Source organism: Chelonoidis abingdonii, chromosome 7 (assembly GCF_003597395.2).
Source record: "Chelonoidis abingdonii isolate Lonesome George chromosome 7, CheloAbing_2.0, whole genome shotgun sequence".
NCBI lineage: Eukaryota > Metazoa > Chordata > Testudines > Testudinidae > Chelonoidis > Chelonoidis abingdonii.
In genome coordinates this window covers 109368122-109381349 of record NC_133775.1, presented here as the reverse complement: position 1 = coordinate 109381349, position 13228 = coordinate 109368122, and the positions used below count along the sequence as shown (strand labels likewise).

At 40.6% G+C, this 13228-nt stretch overlaps 1 protein-coding gene across 8 annotated transcripts in view; it reads left to right on the top strand.

The window, feature by feature from the left end:
- Window positions 1-13228, top strand: part of EBF1 (EBF transcription factor 1) — a 323717-nt gene that overhangs the window by 227481 nt on the left and 83008 nt on the right. For 4 of the 8 annotated variants that reach the window (XM_032800487.2, XM_032800489.2, XM_032800485.2 and 1 more), the window contains exon 9: window positions 11156-11286. In XM_032800487.2, the coding sequence (XP_032656378.1) occupies window positions 11156-11286 (131 nt within the window). Of the gene's footprint in view, window positions 1-11152; window positions 11287-13228 lie in introns of all 8 variants that reach the window. The other 4 variants (XM_032800488.2, XM_032800486.2, XM_032800481.2 and 1 more) reach the window with 1 other exon arrangement.

The following is a 13228-nucleotide window of genomic DNA, read 5'->3' as shown; positions in this document are numbered from 1 at the left end:
AAAGAATATCAGTGCATCTTTGTGTGTGCACCAGGCCTTAGCCAAGTGGATAGTACTTGCATTTTCCTGTTCTTCAATTTCTTGTTCTTAAGGGACAAACTGTGTCCTTGCTTATTTTAGGAACTCTCCAGCGGGATGCGGGCAGGGGGAATGCAGTGCTATACAATTGAGCATTCAGCCTGCCCAGGGCAGTGCATGCAAATGGCCTCCAGGAATGCTAAGGGAGCATGCTGTTGGGTGTTCATTGCACCAGCTGGTGAACACTAGAGAGTCTGCAACCAATCATGGAGTGGGTGCTATTCCAACAGTCTGGTAGGCCATGCAGAGGTGGTACTGGCAGATGCTTCTGTGTGCACCGGTCTCTCCTCTCCACTAAAGACTCTGGGCAGTGCTGGTGTCAGTATTCTGCCTCAGGGGAACACTTAAGTCCCATTTTCAAATGTGAAAGTCAATGGAACTTTGGCTCCTCTGGGCCAAATTCCCAAAGGTATTTAAGGACTCAAAGATGCAGATAGGCAATGAGCGGGATTTTCAAAAACACCTGGAATCCAGATCCTTAAAAATATGTACGCGTCTATCTGCCTCTTTCGGTGCCTATGTCTACCTAAAGCACCACTGAAATTCTCAAAGCCACTGTTCAGTTGCTGGATAACCCTGCCGGGACCTGAGTCCCCTGGTGCCTACATTTATATCAGCTGGTATTTGCAAAGCACCTGAGTGTGGATGAGCTGTTCAGAACCCTAACTCAAATCGATGCCCTGGAAGCCCCATCATGGGATTCTCAAACTATGCAGGGGAATGCCTATCTGGCCAGCATGGTCTAATCCTGAAGGCATGCCAGCCTCTCCCTCCCCCCCAATCAGGAGGGCTGGAGGCAGGCCACCAGTAGATGGAAGAGCAGCAGAGCACCCCCACAAAAGACAGCTGGGGCATGTCTGGCCTCTTTCCTCCCAATACACTCATGCTGAAGCAGCCAACGTTGAGAACTGTTGAGGAGGGGGTTGAGTGGAATGCACAGGACCATTTTTGTCCCTCTAATTTTAATCTTTGAAGTGTGCTGTTCTAGTCTGGCTGTGGAACCCTGGGTAAGGAGAAGGTGTATTATATCTTTCATTATTTAATGCTGTCTTTTTCATGTAGTGCAATTGTGTGTCTCAACTGCTGGCCAAAACCAGAAAGCTCTAGAAATAGGGTTTCCTCCAGGAAAGAGAGAAACAGAGGAGTCAGCAAAGTGTAATTTCATTAGCTGAAGCTTCAGTCAAGATAAGAAAAGGAAACATTGGTTTTAAGTATTGATTGTAGCGGGAATATTACACCAGGGGATTTGCATTCCCAATTTTCATTAAAATTAATGGGAACTGGCCATCCAAAATCTTAGGCAGTTTTGAAACTCTCAGCTAAAACCTTTAATTCCACTATTAAACCAAACCAAAACCCAATCCACAAGCCTGGCATGATTCCTATATTGTTTGACAATGATGATTACGCCCAGCGTTTGTGTCACAAGGATCTAGGGGGAGCTACCGTTTTCAGAGTGGTGTGAATTGCTACAACTCATGTATTATAATTCTCAAATCCAGAGATGCCTAAATGAGGGGGTGGGGAATATCGCAGCCTCCTGCATGTGTTGTAGAAAGCTACATGAGTAATCTCTTCAAGAGGGAAACCTCTGTTACCCTGTTTCCTGCATAGCAGCTGCTTATTGTCAGAACTGAATAGGGAGGGGAGCAGACCATACTGCCACAGAGGAAAGCAGGAAAATCATCATTTTACTAAGATAAACAGCAAATACAATGTTTAGATTTGGGGGGAAGATTTAATGCTATGGATGCAATATGTGAAACACATTGACACATTCTCTTTCTTTCAAGTGTCTATGAGTAACTTTAAACACTTACGGGGTGATTCGGCAGCCCTTATGAATGTGGCTAAGCTCCGTAAAGTCAGTGGATCAAATACAACTGTTTCCAAGTCTCTTTGGTGAAAAGCAAGTGGGATTTGGCTTCAGAGGTGCAAAATCATGTTTTGATTTGAAATAGGAGGGATGGTAGGTGGGCAGATATCTAGGTCTCAGTCCTCCAAGGCAGCAAGTGCTGCTGATTAAAACAAAAGATTTTCTCAGAGTGGGAGGAAGGAATTTCAGAAATAGTAAAGTTCCCAGTTTGATTTTTTTGCAACAATAATAGCTTTTTAAGTTTTCTAGGTCTGTCAATTAATTGCAGTTAACTCACGAGATTAATTCAAAAAAATTAATCACAATTAAAAAATTTTGATTAATCGCAGCTTTAATCGCACTGTTAAATAGAAGAAAACCAATTGAAATTTATTAAATATTTTGGATTTTTTCTACATTTTAAAATATATTGGTTTCAATTACAACACAGAACACAAAGTGCATAGTTCTTACTTTATATTGTTATTTTATTACAAATATTTGGTCTGTAAAAATGATAAACAAAAGAAATAGTGTCGTGGGGTTCACCTCATACAAGTGCTGCAGTGCGATCTCTATCGTGAAAGTGCAACTTACAAATGTAGATTTTTTTTTGTTAAATAACTGCACTCAAAAAAACCCACCAATGTAAAACTTTAGATCCTACAAGTCCACTCAATCTTACTTCTTGTTCAGCCAATCGCTAAGAGAAACAAGTTTGTTTACATTTACAAGAGATAATGCCCGCTTCTTGTTTATGTCACCTGAAAGTGAGAACAGACATTGAATTGCACTTTTGTACCTGGCATTGCAAAGTATTTATGTGCCAGATATGCTAAACACTTGTATGCCCTTTCATGCTTTGGCCACCATTCCAGAGGATATGCTTCCATACTGATGATGCTCGTTTAAAAAAAATGCATTAATTACTCCTTGGGGGAGAATTGTATGTCTCCAGCTCTGTTTTACCCGCATTCTGCCATATATTTCATGTTATAACAATCTTGGATGATGACCCAGAACGTGTTGTTCATTTTAAGAACAGCTTCAGTGCAGATTTGACAAAACGCAAAGAAGGTACCAATGTGAGATTTCTAACGATAGCTACAGCACTTGACCCAAGGTTTAAGAATCTGAAGTGCCTTCCAAAATCTGAGAGGGACAAGGTGTGAAACATGCTTTCAGAAGTCTTAAAAGAGCAATGCTGATGAGGAAACTACAGAACCCGAACCACCAAAAAAGAAAATCAACTTTCTGCAGATGGCATCTGACTCAGATGATGAAAATGAACATGTGTCAGCCCGCACTGCTTTGGATTGTTATCAAGCAGAACCCGTCATCAGGATGGAAACATGTGCCCTGGAATGGTGGTTGAAGCATGAAGGGACATATGAATCTCTAGCGCATCTGGCCGAACCAGTCCCAGCCAATGCCTGTTCTCACTTCCAGGACACTGTAAAACAAATAACGCCCAACTATACTTACAATCAAGATGGGGCAATTTAGCTACAACGCGAGGTCGAAAACTATCTGGCGTACGTGGACGATTCTGCTGATAGATGTCGAAGCAGTGCCCAGAGGTGAGTAAAAAAGCAAACAGGATGTTAGGATCATTAAAAAGGGAGATAGAGAATAAGACTGGAATAATATGATGCTCTTTAAGTAATCATTGGTACGCCCACATCTTGAATACTGTGTAACAGATGTGGTCTGCCTCAACCCTAAAAAGATATACTGGCCTAGAACAGGTTCAGAAATGGAACCAACTAATAATGATTATGTTTGGAGAGGTAGCTATATAAGGCAAGCTTAAAGAGGCTAGGACTCTTCAGCTTGGAAAGACGGCAGACTAAGGTGGAGGATCATGTAAGACTCTATTAAAGTATTGAGTAGATATGGGAGAAAATGCGATACAGGAAAAGTTATTTTTATTCCAAATACAGAACTCAAAGATCCACCAAATTGCAAATTAATAGGCAGCGGATTTAAAACAAATAAAAAGAAGTTCTCTTCACGCAGCGCACAGTCAACTTGTGGAACTCCTTACCTGAGGAGGTTGTGAAGGCTGGGACTATAACAGTGTTTAAAAGAGAACTGGATAAATTCATGGTGGTTAAGTCCATAAATGGCTATTAGCCAGGATGGGTAAGGAATGGTGCCCCTAGCCTCTGTTTGTCCGAGGATGGAGATGGGTGGCAGGAGAGTGATCACTTGATCATTGCCTGTTAGGTTCAATCCCGCTGGGGCAGCTGGCATTGGCCACTTTTGGTAGATAGATACTGGGCTAGATGGACCTTTGGTCTGACCCGATATGGCCATTCTTATATTCTTAAGAAGAGGGCAGCATTATCTCCTGCAAATGTAAACAAACTTGTTTGAGCGATTGGTTGGACAAGAAGTAAGACGGAGTGGATTTGTAGGCGCTAAAGTTTTACATTGCTTTATTTTTTAATGCAGTTTTTTAATATAATTCTATGTTTGTAAGTTCAACTTTCTTGATAAAGCGATTGCACTACAGAACTTGTATTGGGTGAATTGAAAAGTACTATTCTTTTGGTTTTTTCAGTGCAAATACTTGTAATCAAAAAAATATAAAGTGAGCACAGTGCACTTCTTATTCTGTGTTGTAATTGAAATCAATATATTTGAAAATGTACAAAACATTCAAAAATATTTAAATAAATGGTATTCTATTATTGTTTTAACAGTGCAATAAATCGTGATTAATTGTGATTAATTTTTTAATCGCTTGACAGTCCTAATCTTTTCAAAACATTTTTTTAAATGATAATTTTCAGCTCTAGAAAAAGAAATCCCATCATGTGACTAAGCTGACTGGTTAGAATGGGGAATGCAAGCAGCCCACAGTGAATGATGAATAGGAAAGAAATTCATAGAAAATTAAAAGAAACATAAAATTTGCAGCAGGGGAAACAAATTTTCATGAAAATTGCCATTTTTGAAAATGGCCAACAGGCAAGATTCTCAGCCCCTTCCATTCCCACAAAGGGTGGACATGGTGGCCAATATTGGAGCCAGGCCTAGGTTCCGTAGAGCACTTCAGTGAAGTTCAGTGGGATTTAATTACTTGCCTAAACACTTTGCTGAATCAGGGCCCAAATGGAGTGGGAGGTGAAGACACTCAGCACCTTGCTGGATCAAGCCTGTAAACTGGAGTTTAGTCAGTGACTAATTTCCATGAAGAGTTTTGGCCAGAGGTTCTAGCTTGGAAAATGTAAAATAAAAGTAATTATATGTAATTTCAGGCAGACATTTTAATCTTACCTGACTTCTAAAATTTCCTTGAGATGTATGGTAGCTGTTTCTGAATTCCCAACTTTACCTGGCTTTATGCAATTGCACTATGTTTGCCCATCAGAGTCCATCATATTAAAAATAAGAAAAATGCAAGCACATATCCCATAATTTTAACTCCTGTTGTGTTGCTGCAACTGTTGGCAGAGCCTCATCTCTGGATAATGAAGGGCGAAACAATATTTTATGATACAAACAGCACACTGGGTCATTCTTACAGTCTCGAGCACCAACGAGATATTAATCATAGCACAAGTAGATTCCAGAAGCAAAGTAAGAGCAGGCCCAGAACCCTGCTGATAGCTGTGCATCCCACTAATTCACCTTGGGGAGCATGAACCTCTGAGCTCAATTAACCCTTCTTCCTGAAGCCACCCATAAACCCTGAAGTAAACACCGTTTTCCCTCTGGCCCCTCTTTTCTACCAGTGAAATAGATCATTTCTGCGGGCAAGTAAAATGCAATTCCCACTTATAAATTCAGGTCCCTAATGAGAAGTCTGATAGGTCTGGTGCATGTGTGTGGGCACTTGACTCACTCTCCCATTCATTCTGTAAATCAGGATGTTTGATAGTCCTGGAGGCATCTGCTATTTCTTCTGTCTTCTGTTGCTATTTGAGTCTCTGGTGAAATTGTCTTCATACAGAACATAAGTTGTTAAATATGTACGAGAGGCTGGAAGGGTGTCTTATTATTATCACTACTGTTCTCCCGCCCTCCCACCCATTGTTCAGAGGGAAATTGGAAATCTGGTAATTAGGCCCTGACTCGTAGTGTAGTATTAGCGGTCCAAGCCAAAGTTCAACACCCTGAAATGAAATTTAAACCAATTAATCTGTTAGATTTTTATCGCTTGTCCATGTTTTCTCAGCAATTCCCCCAGCACGTGGCCTTTGATCAACTCTCGTACAAAAGGTAAAATGTGTGCCTGCTGCTAGCAAGATGGGGCTGACATTAACATGGCTCTCATAAAACAATCAGAGCAGTGAAGCCTTCAAACAGACAGGGCATAGTAATATTTAATAAAAGCACACACATAATCTTCAGAATTAGCATTTTGTGCCTTGCAGTACCTTTGGGAGAAGAGCTTTTATTTGTGGAGTGATCATTATTATAACAAAGAAGAGCTACCTAATAATTTCCACTTTAACTCTGCAATATGCCACAAGCATTTCTGAACCATTATGCTAAACTCTGGCGGTGTAATCATTTTATTGTCACAGTTTGAAGGAAGGAAAGTCTCCTCTACTTTGGTGGCTGGGGGGGGAAAAGCAGACATACATATATGCACACAACTCCTCGGTGGGGAAAAATTTTTTCTCTTTTGTTTCTTATGCGCAGAAGTTGGTACATAACATCCAGTTCTGGAAAGTTGTGAAAATGCACCAACACTCCAGAAAAGAAGGGGAAGATTTTTCAAAAGAACCTAAGTAGCATGAGTTCCCTTGAAAGTCAATGGAATTTGTGCTCCTAAATCCCTTGAGCATATTTTAAAAATCTCTCCCTGAAGGTGAAATCCTTGCTCTAGTGAAGGCAGTGGCAAATCTCCCAGACTTCACCCTAGATACTTATCTCTCTCTGTTAATACAGATAGCAGCAGCTGCACAGCAAAACACATCAGCGTTTATTTTTCTCAATGTCTTGCAAGGAATGAGAGGATCTCGTTAATACACATAACCACAAACAAAATTTTGCGGGTGTAGGATATGGCCATATCATCTTCAATCAGGAGTGGCAAGGTTCACGTGTTCTGTTTGAGAGGTTGCAGTTAAAGTGGCCTCCCATGTTTATTCAGTCCAGAGACTCTGCTTTGAGAAGATGCTGTGAACGAAGAACACTTACACTGAATATCTGAGTGATTTTTTTTTTAAATGGCATCTGGCAGTGACACTTGCAAGCTCTTTTGGTTCAGAATACAATTGGGTTGTCTGCCTTTTATTATTTAATGTGTGTGTATATTCACTGTTGTTTATTATGATAACTCTCTCATGGACGCTTGGAATTGAATTCTGCCTTGTTTTATCAAGTGGGCATGCTTCACTGCTTTACTGCTAGAGTTGATCAAAACATCTTCACTGACAGCTTTTCCTGATGAAATGTGGAGTTTCATCGAAAACAAAATTATTTACAGGAAAATGTCAATTTCAGTGAACTTTTTCCAAGTTTTGATAGGAAAATTCAAAGCCAAACTTTTGATTTCAAATGAACATTTTGAACTTTCAAACTGTCAACATTTTGAAACGAGACACTTCTGTTCTGGTTGAAAATGTTAATTTCTCATGTTGACATTTTGGATTAGAAACTTTTTGGACCTTTTTGTCCTGCAATACCTCCCCCCCCACACACACATTATTTCAATGTTTTGTACTGTTTTGAAAGCAAAACAAATGTAGAAATATCAGAATTTCCCACAGGACATTATTCAGTTTTCTAGTCCACTCTGTTTATTTTTGTAGGATTGCTGATAAGTAAATACCTCCCAGGAAGATAAATACAGTTAAAGATGCCAAATGATTAACAGATATATGCGGCACTAAGAGCTGGTCCGTGCCTGGCCCCTGTACTGAGGGCATAAATAAAGGGCAGGTCTTGAAGTTCCAGCAACCTGCTGCCCTACGTGTCACTTGTGCTGAATACATTGGGAGCACTGCATTTCCATTATTCTCCCAGTCGAGGGCTGCGACTTATGCAGTGATGTAGACCTTTATATTTACAAACCAAATATGTTTAAGACAAAACACTGCGGATGCCTGGGGGAAGGTGGGAGGTGTCACTTGAAAGTGTATTGCCCCAAGGGGGAGAGATCCTGTGGCTCCCTGAACAATCAGAAATGCAACCCCACTGTAAATTGATCACATCTCTGGTGACGCACACTGTATTTCTAAAACAAGTCCCTTGTTCACTAATTTGCCCCAACCTGAGTTCAGGTCCTCAGGGTACTATATTTCCAGTGCTCTTGTTGACAATTTCACGAAGGTAGTTAAATGTGTGTGCCATGTTAAATGTTCAAGAGAGAAGGCAAGGGAGGGAATATCTTTTATTGGCCAAACTTCTGCTAGTGAGAGAGAGACCTTTTTGAGCTTTCATATTCACCATTCACTGGGACTAATCCAGTGCTTAAAGTTACACATATGCATAAGTGCCTTGATTAATCAGAGCTCATAGCCTCAATGTGGGAAAGCATTTGGGCACTTCCTTAAAGTTCCATTGATCTTGATAGGGCATAGACATGTGCTTGAAGTTAAGCAGATAATGTAAATGTTTGCCAGATCAGAACCAAACATGTAAAACAGTGCAAGGAATTCAGTGCCCTTCACTGCTTTCCATGTTGAGGATACCGAAAAAAGTTGCAAGATAAACATCAAGACGGTAAGGATGTGTAGTTGGGTCTCGCAACTACAAAAAATACTTTAAATTCATTTTAAAGATGAACTGAATCCGTAACCATGAAGGTTGCATACTGTTTCAGTTAATAATGTAGGATCTCAAATAATTTTTATACAATGGTTGAGGTTTTTTTAAAGTGTGTCTTCTAGTCCTTAAGAAGAGTAGCTCCTCTTGCTGATACATGGAGAACTGATTATGTTTAGATTTTTATTGTCGTGTGCATCAACAGTTAATATCAGGAATTATGTAATTTGGAATTGATTTTAATTTTTATTGGTGAAATGATTGGATTTTGTGAAAGGGCTAGATGACATTTAGAAAAGCTGGTTTAGTGGTAAATCCATTGCTGTGAGCTCACCCAAAAGGAAAGCGTTTGGTTTGGGCTTTCCAAAGTTTTTATGCACAGTTTTATGCGCGTAACTTGAATCCAAATTAAACATATTGAAGTTACTTCTGTGTGTGTACTGTCTTTTCATGACTGTAATTTTAGGATGTTTCTTTGGTTAGTTCATGTAAAAGTTGAAGTTCTGCCCGCTGCCAAGTTTGGAGCAATGTAATGATTTTTGGCTGTGTGTGTTTTTTGTTTTTTTTTTCATTTTAGCTGGCACGCCCGACATCTTAAGTAGTGGAAAAGTTTGTGCCTGACACTTACAGCCTTTTGCAAGTAGGGACAGGGTCTGTTTGCATCCCCTGTACATCATCCGTCACTCTGGAGCTTTTCTGCATCAGCATCTGCAGAAACATGTACTGCTAGTGGCAATTCACCAAGTTCCAATTCCTGCCTTATTCCCATCCCCTTGTCCACCCACCTTTCCAGTTGCCTCAAAGGAGTGGTCTTACTGGGTACATCAGTTCAGCTCCTACCATCTGGCACTTACCTAATGAATAACATTAATACCTAGCGCTTCTTTAGCACATTGTGTTCAAAGCAGTTTAAAGCACACTGCCTGCCATTGTCTCTTTTCTGTCCTTGTTTTATTTACTTCCATTAGGTTTAGAACAAAAAAGTACCCGCACACAAGTTCTGAGCACTATGGCAATTATTTCAAACTACTAAACCAAACAGACAGTTCAGTCTGCCAAGCCTTTCTACCAATATGTAATCCATGATCAGCTGCTAATGACCCCCCATAAGTTGGCCTATACATGCAGATAGAGGACTCCATTCTCAGTGAAGCTATGCCAGTAGACATACGGGTGAAATCCTGGCCTCAATGAGCAAAACTTCCTTTTGACTTCAGTGAGGCCAGAATTTCACCCCAATTGAGGACCAGGCCTCTTTTGTAAAACTTATACTTACTGATGGGTTGTTTTTTTAAACAATCCCTCTTGTATAGCTGTCCAAGGAATAGGCCCAAATGAAAGATTGTGTACAAATAGAATGTAAGGATTGGGTCCCACAGGGCCTTAGACGGGAACACTGTGTGGTATGCAGGGTCAAGCCCTATGCTGCTCTCCATCTGTGCCCATATCGCTAATATCTCTGCCCAGGTCTGGCTCTTGAGAGTCTGCTACTGCAGGCAAATTGGCAAACGGCCACTCCATCAGCCTGCCCTGACACCGTTAACTGAGGGCCTGTTTCTCCTCTCGTTTACATTATTTTTACAGCAGCATAACTCCATTGGAATCAGGCCAGTTAACTCCTGATTTACACCAGTGTAAGTGCAGAGAATCAGGCTATAAATATTTTGCTGCCCTATTCTGCCTGCATGTAGTGCTTAGCTTACTTGTGACTATAAAGTCCTAAAACCTGCAAGGCGTTGCGCCATACAAGCCTAGCCCTGAGTGCTGACAGCTTTAACTCTCATTGCCCTCTCAGCACCCTCACAAAAGGTACTTAGCATATATCATGCAGGAAGAGCAATATGTGAGAGTAGAGGTTTGCTGTGCACATGTGGCAGGGGACATCTTCCTTCTAAAAGTGCATTGCACATCTTTCTTAATTGCACAATTTTTGAGCTGGTAGCAGATATTTATTTTGACAATTACCGTAGTATTGCAGCGCGGCAGGGTAGGTTAACATTGGAGCAACGTGGATCTGGTTGCAGAAGAATTAAAGTAATGTAGTTGTATGCCCTTTTTTATTTAACTAAAATTTTCCGTAGTATTTATGGTTAGTTTATATTGTAATGGAGGATAAAAGTAGCTGGATTATCTTTTTGTTGAATCAGATGCTCAGCATTTGTTTTAAGTATACAATAAATATAGGAATATGTTCTGTTTTACAGTTGGTCCATGTCTATCATGCTGTGAGTTTCTTCGCCTAGGCTGGAAAAATCTTTATCATCTTGATAGAAACACAACGACAAAAATTAATAGGCAAAAAAAATCTCCTCTCCAAAGATCTAATTTGGGGTCACATGCACAAGCAAGGAAGAACGAGCTTTCTGGAATCTTCATGTTAGTGGGCGAGGGGTGAAGGGAGGAATGAAAGCTTTTTTCCCCCCTCAAGTCGTCTGTCATTAAAATCCAGTTCTAACAGCTGAATACTTCTCTTTTTCATGTGTGTTTGAAAAGCAGCTACTCCATGTATCAAAGCTATCAGCCCGAGTGAAGGATGGACTACAGGAGGTGCCACTGTCATCATCATAGGAGACAATTTCTTTGATGGGTTACAGGTCATATTCGGCACCATGCTGGTCTGGAGTGAGGTAGGTGTTGTCTGAACGTTAATGTCTAATAGCTTTGTCTAGTTTATAGCCGGCCTGTCTTTATTCTGGGCCCAAAGCTAAATCAGCAACAAAGGTTTAGCTGTGAATTCCTTCTTTTGCTCCTCCAATTCTGTGCAAATAGGATCAAATTTGCGAGTGGCACAAATCCAGTGTAGCCAGTGGAGTTGCACCTGCATCCATCAGACCTGAATTTATTTTAGGGAAGAGCAAAGGATAAGCTCTCCTCTCTGTGAAGATTCTGCATTTAACATGACAGTGGCCCAGGGCCCAATGGAATAAAAATGTGCGAGATCTTGATTTTCAGAGGTGCTGTATACCGGAAGCTCTCATTTACTTCAGCAAGGGGTACAGAAGCCCCAAACCTCTGAATAGCAGGTCCTAAATTCTAGTTATTTTGTTCTAAGCATAAGTGGAGAATTTTCATTTGATATATTGAACTGTCCCCACTGTAGAAAGTATCGCACCAACCTGAGTCCTTCATGATTCAAGGCAAGCCTTTCTTCACTCTCATTTCTGTTGCTTTTTTTTTTTTACTCTATTCCATTGCTCATTTTTCTTAATTTCCTTCTCCCTCTCTTCTCTCACATTGTGGGTTTTTAATTCTTTCGTTTCCCAAATACCAGTGACATTACATCACAAGAGATATCAACAGAACTGTCCTCCTGTAACACACAGGCCCATAGAAATCCATGCAAAACTCCCACTGATTCTCTGGCACCAGGATACTTCTGACAGCATGTTTTAGATGTTGCATTCATGAGGCTTTGAAGGCAGCATTGGAAGTTTTACCTTGAGTAGATATTGATGTGACTTTAGTACTGCAGTAAACCTCCTAATGTTAGTTACAAGCCAGCCTTGCTGCGTTACTTATATAAATACACAGCCAGTGACATTTAAATCATGGCAGGATAGTCAAGGCTCCTTGGTAGTCAGGTGCAGAGTTGCATTTTGTGATTCCTAAACTAAACGGGATTAAGTCCAAAAAGCTTGAAAGAGAGGCCTGCCTCCCCCTCCCTTTCTTTTTAATCCCCAGGACTGTACATTTTAAATATTAAACCAGTCCTATAATTTGCTTCAGATCTTACCCTTTTATCCCGGGTGAATCTGCTACACATTTGGGAGCAATTTCCATAGGAAGTGTGCCCTCTGCTATTTGCAGTGGACTTCACTTCTCTCTCTCTCTCATTCCCCCCTCATGGAAGACCAGTGCAGATGGATGAAAGGGTATTAGAACAAAGCAGACGGAATAAATGGGGTCTGTTTTGAAACCCTTATGTAGACCAAGCTCCCCACTGACTTCAGTGGGGACTTTGCTTGTATGAGAGTCTGCAGGATTGGAGCCGTTATTAAAGACTTCTAATGGGAAAAGTGAAGAGGCTAGGAAGGGAAGGGAAGGGGATGTCGAGGCTGCAGCAGGAAATGTACCTAAGATTGGCTTTTCCATTTAAAACCCCAGTTCTAGTGATTAATAAAGGTAATTGGTTGGTAGCTTCAAAGCTTACCAGGTTGAAAGCTGGTGAATCAGTTGTTGTTCTGGATGGTGGAAAGGCCTTGTCATTAAGTCAGACTATGGGAAAATTCAGACAGAAAGGAGTTAGTTTGTTTCTTTGTGAATCTAGAGAGTGGGTTGTAATTGGGCTTAGAATGGAAATTGTCTTACAGTCTTCACTATAACATTGTTACTGCAGTTCTGTAACCTAGAAATGGAATATGAAATCCCAAAGGGAAAAAATATGACTGCTGAAAGAACCAGGAGTCCATTGAAAGCAAACCTGGAAATGCATGAAAGTAGCTGAATGATTTCTAAATAATTTAAACTACACACAGTATCCACATACACAAGACAGGATAAGTCAGCCATTATATCTTCTCCTTTCGAAACATGTCCATTGGATTTTCAGTACCCAAAGTGAAGGTAGCT